A 10,995-nucleotide genomic window follows, 5' to 3' on the forward strand; every position below is an offset into this window, starting at 1 on the left:
AAATCTTGTTAATGTACCAATGTTTGTACCAGCCTTTTGAGGCAAAATACGGGGTGCCACTTATACACGAATGCGGTTTACACACGAGTAAATACGGTGGCATAGCGCTCATCAGACTGTTCACTTGTCAGTCGCTACAGCAGCGCCTCCTGTGGAGCGGGGAAGCAGCGGCAGGCGGCGGCGACGGCGGAGGTGAATCTGACGCTTCGCAACGCGATGATGCAGCTGCGCAAGATCTGCAACCACCCGTACCTCATCGAGTACCCGCTAGATGTCGCCACCGGCCAGTACCGCATCGATGAGGACGTCGTGAGGAGCTGCGGCAAGATGATGCTGCTAGACAAGATGCTGCCGCGGCTGAGAGCTGCTGGCCACAAGGTGTCGCCACGCGTCACGCGGGGGGGGGGGGGAGGCGCGCGGGGCGCTAGACAAGATGCTGCCGAGGCTGAGAGCTGCTGGCCACAAGGTGTCGCCACGCGTCACGCGCGGGGGAGGGGGGGTTACACACATATATGCTATATAAACCTTGTCTTCTTTGTAAGTATCGTTTACGCACGCACGCACGCACGCACGCACGCTCACACACGTATAGTTTATGCAGCTTGTTTGTGCGTAGGTGCTGATTTTCTCCCAGATGACACGCATGCTGGACATTCTGCAAGACTACTGCTACCTGCGAAAGCTGTGCTTCTCACGCCTTGACGGATCCATGGCCCATCAGCTGCGGGCCGAGCAGGTAGCCTCACATTCACCTCAGGGGAAAAAATACTTTTTTTTCACGGGAGCTCTTTTTCAAAAGTCGGTGGGAAAAATAGTTCTCGTCAAAAATGTTACGGGAGCTATTTTGAGCCTCACGGGAGCAATTTCTGAGGTTTTAAGAGCTCATCGCTCATCGCTCCCGTGTATTTTTTACCCAGGTTCACCTGCGTATCCAGGGGTAGAAATTAGTTTGATAATTTACAGGCCGGCCGGGCCTGTAGGTGAGGGATTTTACACGCCCGCCAGGCAAATTACAGGCCTGCATCAGCGGATAGCCAATGAAAATTCAGCCTACATCGGGCCCGCATTGCAAATAGAAAACGGGGCAAATCTTCGTGCTATCTGAGTATTTATTTACCGAAGATATGATAGGAAAAGCCGGGCTGATTTCGAGGTAAATGTACTTACAGCAGTCGGTAGTTTCACAATTGTCACCATTGGTTACTCGACGATCGATGAGTTATAGTTGGTCAATTACGAAAAACTAGTTGTTGCCTCAAAATCTATTGAAGGAAATCTTAAAATTCCTGTGATTTTAATGAACGTTTAACATGTTGATGCCAGCAGTTGGCAGTTACTCTCACGTTAGATTTTGACAATTCGACAAACTTGTCTATAAAAAAATTGTCTGATGTTTTTGCCATTCAAATTGAGTATATTTCAGAATTTTTTCATAAATATTTGCAAATACTTGCTTTCATGAGACTAACCTATCATATAAAACGAATATGTCCTCTCATTTCAAACTAACGAAACATATATGATGTATTGAAGTGCCCGTCGTGAATTCCTGTCCATCCCTCCACACTTTGTCTTTGTTCCTGTTGACTACAGATACAGCAGTTCCAGGAGGATAGTGCCGTGAGTGTGTTCCTGCTGAGTACGCGCGCAGGCGGGCTCGGCATCAACCTTGTCGCTGCCGACACAGTCATCATCTATGACAGTGACTGGGTGAGTACATGCAGTCTATGTCAGGTTCTGACACATCCTGAACAGTCCCAGAATTCATAAAATGACAGGTCGGAATAGTACTGGAACATATAGACTGTTATCGTGTCTATACACCGTTATCGTGTCTACTATTCCTGGAAAGGTTTGTGCAAGTCTGCATGGCTCTGTTGAGTTTAAATTTTACAAATGATAAAACAAGTTTAACATATGATATTACAGATTATCATAGTACTCATTCAAGTAATATATTGCAGTCTGTAGTGAGTGTAGTCCATTTTACTGTCTGAGATGCAATGAACATTGTTCTTTGTAGCTCTACACTGCTGAATGCATGCTCGTTTTGCCCTCACCCGACCGACTTGCCAAAAAGGGGCCGACTCAAAAATTGTTATTGATCTTTCCCATTTTTTTTTACAAATTGTATCACTGTACATTATATAAATCTGTAGGCAATACATTATATGTACCAAGCAAAACAAACATTCAACATGAAAGGTATTTTCACACAAGCACGCCCGAGCATGTAGACACCATGCTGAATTTGTGAAAAGACCCCCCCCCCCATAAAAAAAAGCCTACCAACCTACCCAAACATTTCATCCTGGGTCGGGTGAGGGCAAACAAAGATTTTTTTAATTGTGGCCTCGTTTTGTCTTACTTGTCTCTGGCCGTCTCTACAGAATCTTGATCTACAGAATCTTGTTTCGAAAGAATCTTGTCTCTAAAGAATCTTGTCTCTACAGAATCTTGTCTCTAAAGAATCTTGTCTCTGCAGAATTTTGTCTCTACAGAATCTTGTCTCTACAGAATTTTGTCTCTACAGAATCTTGTCTCTACAGAATCTTGTCTCTAAAGAATCTTGTCTCTACAGAATCTTGTCTCTACAGAATCTTGTCTCTAAAGAATCTTGTCTCTACAGAATCTTGTCTCTACAGAATCTTGTCTCTACAGAATCTTGTCTCTACAGAATCTTGTCTCTACAGAATCCGCAGTCGGACCTGCAGGCTCAGGACCGCTGTCATCGCATCGGTCAGACGAAGCCCGTCGTCATCTTCCGCTTCGTCACGGCCGACACGATCGATGAGAAGATAGTCGAGCGGGCGGCAGCGAAACGCAAGCTAGAGAAGATCATCATGCATAAAGGTAACACTTAATGCATAAAGGTAACACGCAACGCATAAAGGTAACACGTAACGCATAAAGGTAACACGTAATGCATAAAGGTAACACGTAACGCATAAAGGTAACACGTAATGCATAAAGGTAACACGTAACGCATAAAGTCTCCCTGTGGCTTCCCCGCTTCTTGCTGCTACATATGTACTCATGAGTAAAAGCTGGATAGTGTCTGTATTGTCAAGAAAACAGTTATGTGCAGGGATGTAATGCCTGGAGTGGAAGTCTGCCATATATTCTGCCTGCGGTTATGTCATTCAAACACAAAATTGCACAACCGCTTAAACATTTTGTGTTCATTTTGAAATCCAATTCTTTGATATGATAAAGGTTCTACAGTGACCTCATACCAGTATGGGTTTTGTACTGATTTTGCAGGCAAGTTCAAAGGTGCTGGGAACAAGAATTTTAAAGACAGCATGGCAGAACTGGACCCAAGAGACTTATTGGCCATACTCAAATCTACTGACCACACAAAGTCTATAAAGAACGATAGTTTAGGTGTGCATTGCATAATCTGGTGAAGTCAAGTTGGCGTCATAGGATATGAGTTAGTAAATTGCAAGACATGTGGCCAGAAACAGGCGTGCAATTCTGCGTTTGTCGACGTAGAGCAATTTCAATAGATTCACGAAAATTCCTCAAGGAAACACTCGACAAAAGTAGTCTGCATGCAATAAAAGCATGCAAGGTCAATGATATTACAATAGAATGCTTAAATGCGGAATTCGCAATACATTGTGACACAAAACTACTATTAAAAAATATATATACATGAATGGTTTCCATGCTTTTACACAGATGGGCAGCTGGTCAATGGGAAGTCAATTTTCTCGGAAAAAATAGATTACATATTCTCCATGGTGAAAATTTCTTCTAGGTATTGAACATGGGCACCTGCAGCTAACCAGACAACGCACGTATTTTACAGACATCTCCGATAACGACTTGGCCTTGCTGCTCGACCGGTCTGACTTACTGATGTACCAGGATGCGCGGGTGCAGTCGCTGGATGCTGCGACGAGTGGAGACACAGTGAAGGCAGACACAAAGACATCGACACTGTTCAAGGTGACGTCTAGCAGTCTACTCTATCGGGGATTTTGAAATCTAGCCATGTTTATTCATGATAGAAAAAAGATCAGGATTGTAAATAGTTGAGCCCGTCCTAAAATGCTCAAATCACATCAGAAATCTGCCGAAAAGAACAATGAGAGACACTGAATTGACATTAAAATAAATGAGTCCACATGAAAAAAACCATAAGCTGCCGCATGAACACATGCTCGAGTGAATTTTTGTCGAAACAACACATTGTAGATGTGCTATATATCTGACCAACGGCTGTTTCGTAGGTCATTGATGAAGAAGAAGGTCAGACTGAACTCAAGATGGAATCTTCTGAAACGTGCTAATGATAAGGTCCAACAGCAACTGGGAGAAATGAAAAAAAATATACTATAAACTGACTTCCCTATTTATTCTAAGAAAAATACACGTGTTTCTGTACCTGAGCAGAGCTATTAATCTACCTGGTTATATTATATATTAATGCAAACAACTATAGAAGTACAAAATAACTTTTATATGGAAAAAAATCTGCTAAGCAAGTGCTTTCCAAGAATCATTGGTATCAATGATTTCGTTTTTAATAACTATAATAATAATAATAATAGTAATATCGTAATGGTTCTGGATCATATATCAATCATTTAGATTCATTATACGCAGTTATCTGCACAGATACGTATAATAGCCTGGTGTGAGAAAATGGTGAGGGAAAGAGAAAAGGAGCGAGGAGAGAAGAGAGAGAACGCCACACGAAAAGACGAGACTTTTTCACGTAACTTTCTAGTTATAAAACAAAATCAGTCTTGACATTAACTTTTTCTCGCATACCGGACATATGTCCACCGCATATGATGTACTTGACCATGTTTCTGTCAACAGTCAATTACAAAACGGTAATGCTAAGACTTATTTTGTTTCTGACCATTTATTATGTCACACGTTACCAATGCACCTACATATATTTAAAAAAAATACGAACGCGATTCATCAATGCATGGTGCCGAATTACATGCAATAAAGACTTAATAATTAGCAGGGGCGTAGCTAAGCCATTCCGGCAAAGCAAAACCACATACGGGTTGCGTTCTGGAAAGGTAACCGCCATTATCCATGTAATGTATCTACATTTCTTTGGAGGACAACATCCCCCTCCTCTTGCCACCCCGCTTGCTACGGCTCTGGGGGGAGGGGGCTGGTATCACTTTATTGCATCTACCAGATTTTTTTCTCCATGAAAAAGACTGTCTTCTGTACATGTATTTGTATTTGCACTTGTCACTTGACTATGCCCCGCGGTACAGCCTGCTGTTCACAGGCGTTTTGCGCAGACAGAGAAAAGCCGCGAGTACGTTGATGTGAGAATTTACGAGTTTTCCGATTCGTTTTCGTAGATACTGGGCATGCGCGAACATTGGAAGCAAAAGGAAAGTAGGAAAATTGAGATCTTTCTAACTAGAAATACCGTCCATCTCAACCCCCCCCCATCTCTATTAATTCTCATGCCTTCCACCTCCTCCACTGCTCTTCCTCTTCTCCTTCCTCCTCCTCATGCTCCTTTACCTCTCCCTCTTCTTCTTCTGTAGCTCCATCACCTCGTCCACATACTATAGACCTTCCTCCATTCTCAACAAATTAGAGTCTATACTTATTCCACCTTAAATGTTTATTATTGAAACGTTCAAAGCAAATGACATTATCAACATATTGCTAATTTCAGCGGATATTGCGCATGCGTGTGCGCATGTCTCTCTCTCTCACACGCACACACAAACACAGTGACACATTTACCTAATACCGTCTGTCTGTCCGTATATATATATAGAGAGAGAGAGAGAGAGAGAGCGAGAGAGAGAGAGAGGCTACCCGCGTGTATTTCATCCGCATGCAAACGTATTCACCTCTCGCATATTTCTTCGCGGTTTCGCCGAGGAGTCGCGTATCGAAGTAAGTCGATATTATATTTATCTATCTATCTACCTATCTATCTATCTCTCTCTCGCCGTATATATTTCACCGCGCGAGGAATCGCTATGTGCATATAAATGTGCTCCGACTCCTGATAGAGGTGAATACGTTTGCATGCGGATGTGTCGATGTCAATGAACTAACGCGGGTAGCCATCAGGAGTCGGAGCACATTTATATGCACATAGCGATTCCTCGCGCGGTAAAATATACACGAGATTTGAATACGTTTGCATGCGGATATGCTTTATTGTTGCCTTGCGCGATGACATATACGCGCAGATGTGTGACATTTCAGCGGTATATTATATAGCCGTCTGCGCGGTGTCTACACATTGCGCTATACGCTAGCCGCGTCTCACCCGTCGATAGACGCGCTCGCGGGTTGCCCGTTACACACGGTGCCTTGATCAACTACTAATTACAGAATTATGTCGCATCGTGTTTATGACATCAAGTGTGCCAGGGACCGCTCACTTTGGCCCGTCCCAGAAATAAAGCAGTTTGAAACAGTTCAAGAGGCGTAACCTCCTAACGTCTCCAAACACCGTTCCGTTTATTGCTGGACATATACGGGAAGCGATCCGTAAATACAGTTTGTGACATACTTCAGTATGAACCGAAGTGGTATGGCGATAGCGCATTTATATTTCTATGTTTCTATAATTATGTAAAGGCTGAGCGCACGGCAACGCAAATTAATCGATATACTACATGCGGATCGTGGTCGATCATGATTGGATCGGCTACTATCATCATGATGGCGAGATCTCGATACACTGGAAAGGGGAGGGGGGTCACGTTATTATAAACCATTCAGTCGCTCTAACACAGGCGGCCATACACCCACATGCACGCACGCACGCACGCACGCACCTATATATATATATATATATATATATATATATANATAATTTACCTCCGATTTTTTAGTTAAAGGGATAGAAAGAGCAGGCATACATATATAAATGATGAGGTAGGCATGTTTTACCTCTGGGTTATCTGCTGCGTATTCATATTAAATATAAAAAATATATTCCATCAGTAGACCTCACTTAAAATGTGGGAAAAAGCCCTTGCATGTAAGGTCTCTGTTCCATATACCAGCGAGTATACAATCTGGCTACGTTAGGATGTTAGCGCAAGGGCAATATCTCACCAGCGGAGTTATATTTTCTAATGAATATGCATTTAATATGGTCAGGGGTATCTCAGCTTTGGTTTTTGCAATATTCTTATTAGTAGATCTGTGTTCATAATCAGGAGAGCGCCCTAGCCAGTAGGGTGCAAAACTACTACTTCATCCCCGCCAGCCCTTCCCCTTGTGTCTCTTGTCGCACGCTCAGCCTTCTTCTTTTTCCACTGCTCCTCGGCTGTCTTCCCTGCCACCTTCTCTCAGTCTCCCAACCCTCTCTCTCGCAGCAAGCTATATTACGTACTTTTATTTAGGTCGTACTGCACGTCTGAAAAGGTGCTCGCGCATGCGCCATAACTCCTAAGAAGAAGAATATTTTTGCCAAAATTATGAATTTAAAATGAAGAGGGGTTATCCCAGCATAGATTTTTATGATAATGTTCCATTAGTTGACCTCACTTATGAAATAGGAAGCACACCTTGCATGTAAGGTCCCGGCTGCATATACCAGTCAGTACATAATCTGGCTACGTTACTGTTTGGGCGCATGCGCAATATCTCACCAGAGGAGCTATATTTTGTGCTGAAAATGCAATTAATATGGTCAGGGGGTATTTCAGCATAGGTTTCCGTAATAAATTCTTATCAGTAGACTTGTGTTTATAATTAGGAGAGCGCCCTAGCCAGTACGGTGTAAAACTACTACTTCATCCCCGCCCACCCTTCCCCTTGTCTCCCTTGTCGCACGCTTAGCCTCCTTCTTCTTTCACCGCCCCTCGGCTGTCTTCCCTGCCACCTTCCCTCAGTTTCCCACCACTCTCTCCCACAGCAAGCTATATTACGTACCTTTATTTAGGCCGTACTGCACGTCTGAAACGGTGCAGGCGCATGCGCAATATCTCCCAAGAAGAAGAATATTTTGCCAAAATTATGAGGGTTATCCCAGCATAGATTTCATGAATGAATATTCCACAGTAATACCTCGCTATGAATATGAAGCAGAAACCTTAATTGCATGTTAAGGTGCTCCGCTGGTCATAAACCAGTCAGTACACAATCTGGCTACGTTACTGTTTTAGCGCATGCGCAATATCTCACCAGAGGAGTTATATTTTGTGCTGAAAATGCATTTAATATGGTCAGGGGTATCTCAGCATAGGTTTCTGCAATAAATTCTTACCAGTAGACATGTCTTCATAATTAGGAGAGCGCCCGAGTCACCCGGCGACCGACGGCACCACGTGCGGCAATGATCGCCACGGCCTCGGCACCCGACCTCTCTGTATGCACCGTCGATGACGTCACGTCTACCTTTAGTGCTGCTTGCGTGGTGTTGACTACCTGCAATTTTCCAACGTCGCCATTCCGCATGATTCATGTACGATCCCCAGAGCCGTAGCAAGCGGGGTGGCAAGAGAAGGGGGGAAGTTGTCCCCCAAAGAAATGTAGATACATTACATGGATAATGGCGGTTACCTTTCCAGAACACAACCCGTATGTGGTTTTGCTTTGCCAGAATGGCTTAGCTACGCCCCTGTCCGCACTTGTCACTTGACTATGCCCCGCGGTACAGCCTGCTGTTCACAGGCACTTTGAACGTTTCAATAATAAACATTTAAGGTGAAATAAATATAGACTCTAATTGGTTGAGAATAAAGGAGCATGAGGAGGAGGAAGAAGAAGAGGGAGAGGTAAAGGAGCATGAGGAGGAGGAAGAAGAAGAGGGAGAGGTAAAGAAGCATGAGGAGGAGGAAGGAGAAGAGGAAGAGCAGTGGAGGAGGTGGAAGGCATGATAATTAATAGAGATGGGGGAGGTGGTTGAGATGGACGGTATTTCTAGTTAGAAAGATCTCAATTTTCCTACTTTCCTTCTGCTTCCTATGTTCGCGCATGCCCAGTATCTACGAAAAGGAATTGGAAAACTCGTAAATTCTCACATCAACGTACTCGCGCCTTTTCTCTGTCTGCGCAAAACGAATGACATTATCAACATATTGCTAATTTCAGCGGATATTGCGCATGCGTGTGCGCAGGTCTCTCTCTCTCTCTCTCTCTCTCTCTCTCTCTCTCTCTCTCTCTCTCACACACACGCACACACAAACACAGTGACACATTGACCTAATACCGTCTGTCTGTCCGTATATATATATATATATATATATATATAGAGAGAGAGAGATAGATATATAGATAGGTAGGTAGATAGACAGATATAATATCGACTTACTTCGATACGCGACTCCTCGGCGAAACCGCGAAGAAATATGCGAGAGGTGAATACGTTTGCATGCGGATGAAATACACGCGGGTAGCCATCAGGAGTCGGAGCACATTTATATGCACATAGCGATTCCTCGCGCGGTGAAATATATACGAGAGGTGAATACGTTTGCATGCGGATATGCTTTATTGTTGCCTCGCGCGATGACATATACGCGCAGATGTGTCACATTTCACCGGTATATTATATAGCTGTCTGCGCGGTGTCTACATTGCGTTACGCTAGCCGCGTCTCACCCGTCGATAGACGCGCCCGCGGGTTGCCCGTTACACACGGTGCTTTGCTCAACTACTAATTACAGAATTATGTCGCATCGTGTTTATGACATCAAGTCTGCCAGGCACCGCTCACTCTGGCCCGTCCCAGAAATAAAGCTATTTGAAACAGTTCAAGAGGCGTAACCTCCTAACGTCTCCAAACACCGTTCCGTTTATTGCTCGGACATATACGGGAAGCAATCCGTAAATACAGTTTGTGACATACTTCAGTATGAACCGAAGTGGTATGGCGATAGCGCATTTATATTTCTATGTTTCTATAACTAAGTAAAGGCTGAGCGCACGGCAATGCAAATTAATCGATATACTACATGCGGATCGTGGTCGATCGTGATTGGATCGGCTACTATCATCATGATGGCGAGATCTCGATACACTGGAGGGGGGGATGACGATATTATAAACCATGAGAGAGAGAGAGAGAGAGCTGTTACACATTACAGACACTGGTCTCACCGCACACTAACCACATAAGTAGCTTCCCACCCATTCTAATCGGACTAGTCGCGCGCAATCTAGAGTATTGTTTTCATGAATAGACGGCATTAGGAAAGTCTCGTTTAATTTGTCGCGTAAAAGAAATTGTTACAGGTCGAGAACGTGGAAGCTATAACAATGGGTAGTTCATAGTTAATCCCTTCTGTAGCTCATCTAACCTACATTCCCATAGACTCTCAATAATACGCGCGAACAGACGAACATTACGCACTATATATCTACACATGCGCGCACACGCAAACACTATCACTTACATCTCCTCCCATTCACAGCACCGCAACGCACGCACGCACAGCACCGCACTGCCGAGTGCGTTAACAGTCTTTCGTGTTTATTTCTGCGCCTTTCCAAAGTCGAGATTAGTATGTAGGTGAGATGAACGCTTGTCACGCTAAAAATTAAACCATATAACAATAAACCTAGCTCCACGACCTGCGCTCGATGTCCGCCGCCCGCCATACGACTTGCGATGCTACCGACGCGTCAGGCACGCCTGCGCGTTAATAGCGATGACTGCTCATTTGGTTTCTCCAATGCCGTGCGCTCACAAGCTGCTCATCTTTTCAATTTAAGCTATTATTGTTTACGCATACCGTACTACTTCCTCCAGTCATCATGTTCACATGCAGTCCGCCTATCTCGCTTATATAAAGCGAAAAAAGTCCGAGATACGTCAACAGTCTCAGACAGCAGCATGCATCGAGAGATCATATACATCATAGAGAGATCATAATCAGTAGGAGAGATATACATCCAGTATGAGAGATCATACATGTAGTGAGAGAATCAACCGATCATAGAGAGAATTCATACATCATCAGACGAGTATCATACAGCATAGGCAGCAGAGATCGTATACATCATACATCAGATACAGACCCA

General features: G+C 43.9%; 1 protein-coding gene across 2 annotated transcripts in view; it reads left to right on the plus strand.

Annotated features, from left to right (window-relative positions):
- The window catches only part of LOC106812859 (lymphoid-specific helicase-like), a gene marked incomplete at its 5' end in the record, with an annotated part of 20,925 nt that extends 16,380 nt beyond the window's left edge, over nucleotides 1-4,545 (plus strand). The window contains 8 exon segments of one of the 2 annotated variants that reach the window (XM_014816850.1): nucleotides 132-378; nucleotides 617-736; nucleotides 1,594-1,710; nucleotides 2,694-2,853; nucleotides 3,265-3,387; nucleotides 3,818-3,957; nucleotides 4,242-4,340; nucleotides 4,509-4,545. In XM_014816850.1, the coding sequence (XP_014672336.1) occupies nucleotides 132-378; nucleotides 617-736; nucleotides 1,594-1,710; nucleotides 2,694-2,853; nucleotides 3,265-3,387; nucleotides 3,818-3,957; nucleotides 4,242-4,301 (967 nt within the window). 2 annotated transcript variants of the gene reach the window in all.
- Nucleotides 4,546-10,995: the final 6,450 nt, after the last annotated feature.

The sequence above is a fragment of the Priapulus caudatus genome, unplaced genomic scaffold (genome assembly GCF_000485595.1).
Source record: "Priapulus caudatus unplaced genomic scaffold, Priapulus_caudatus-5.0.1 Scaffold694, whole genome shotgun sequence".
NCBI lineage: Eukaryota > Metazoa > Priapulida > Priapulimorpha > Priapulimorphida > Priapulidae > Priapulus > Priapulus caudatus.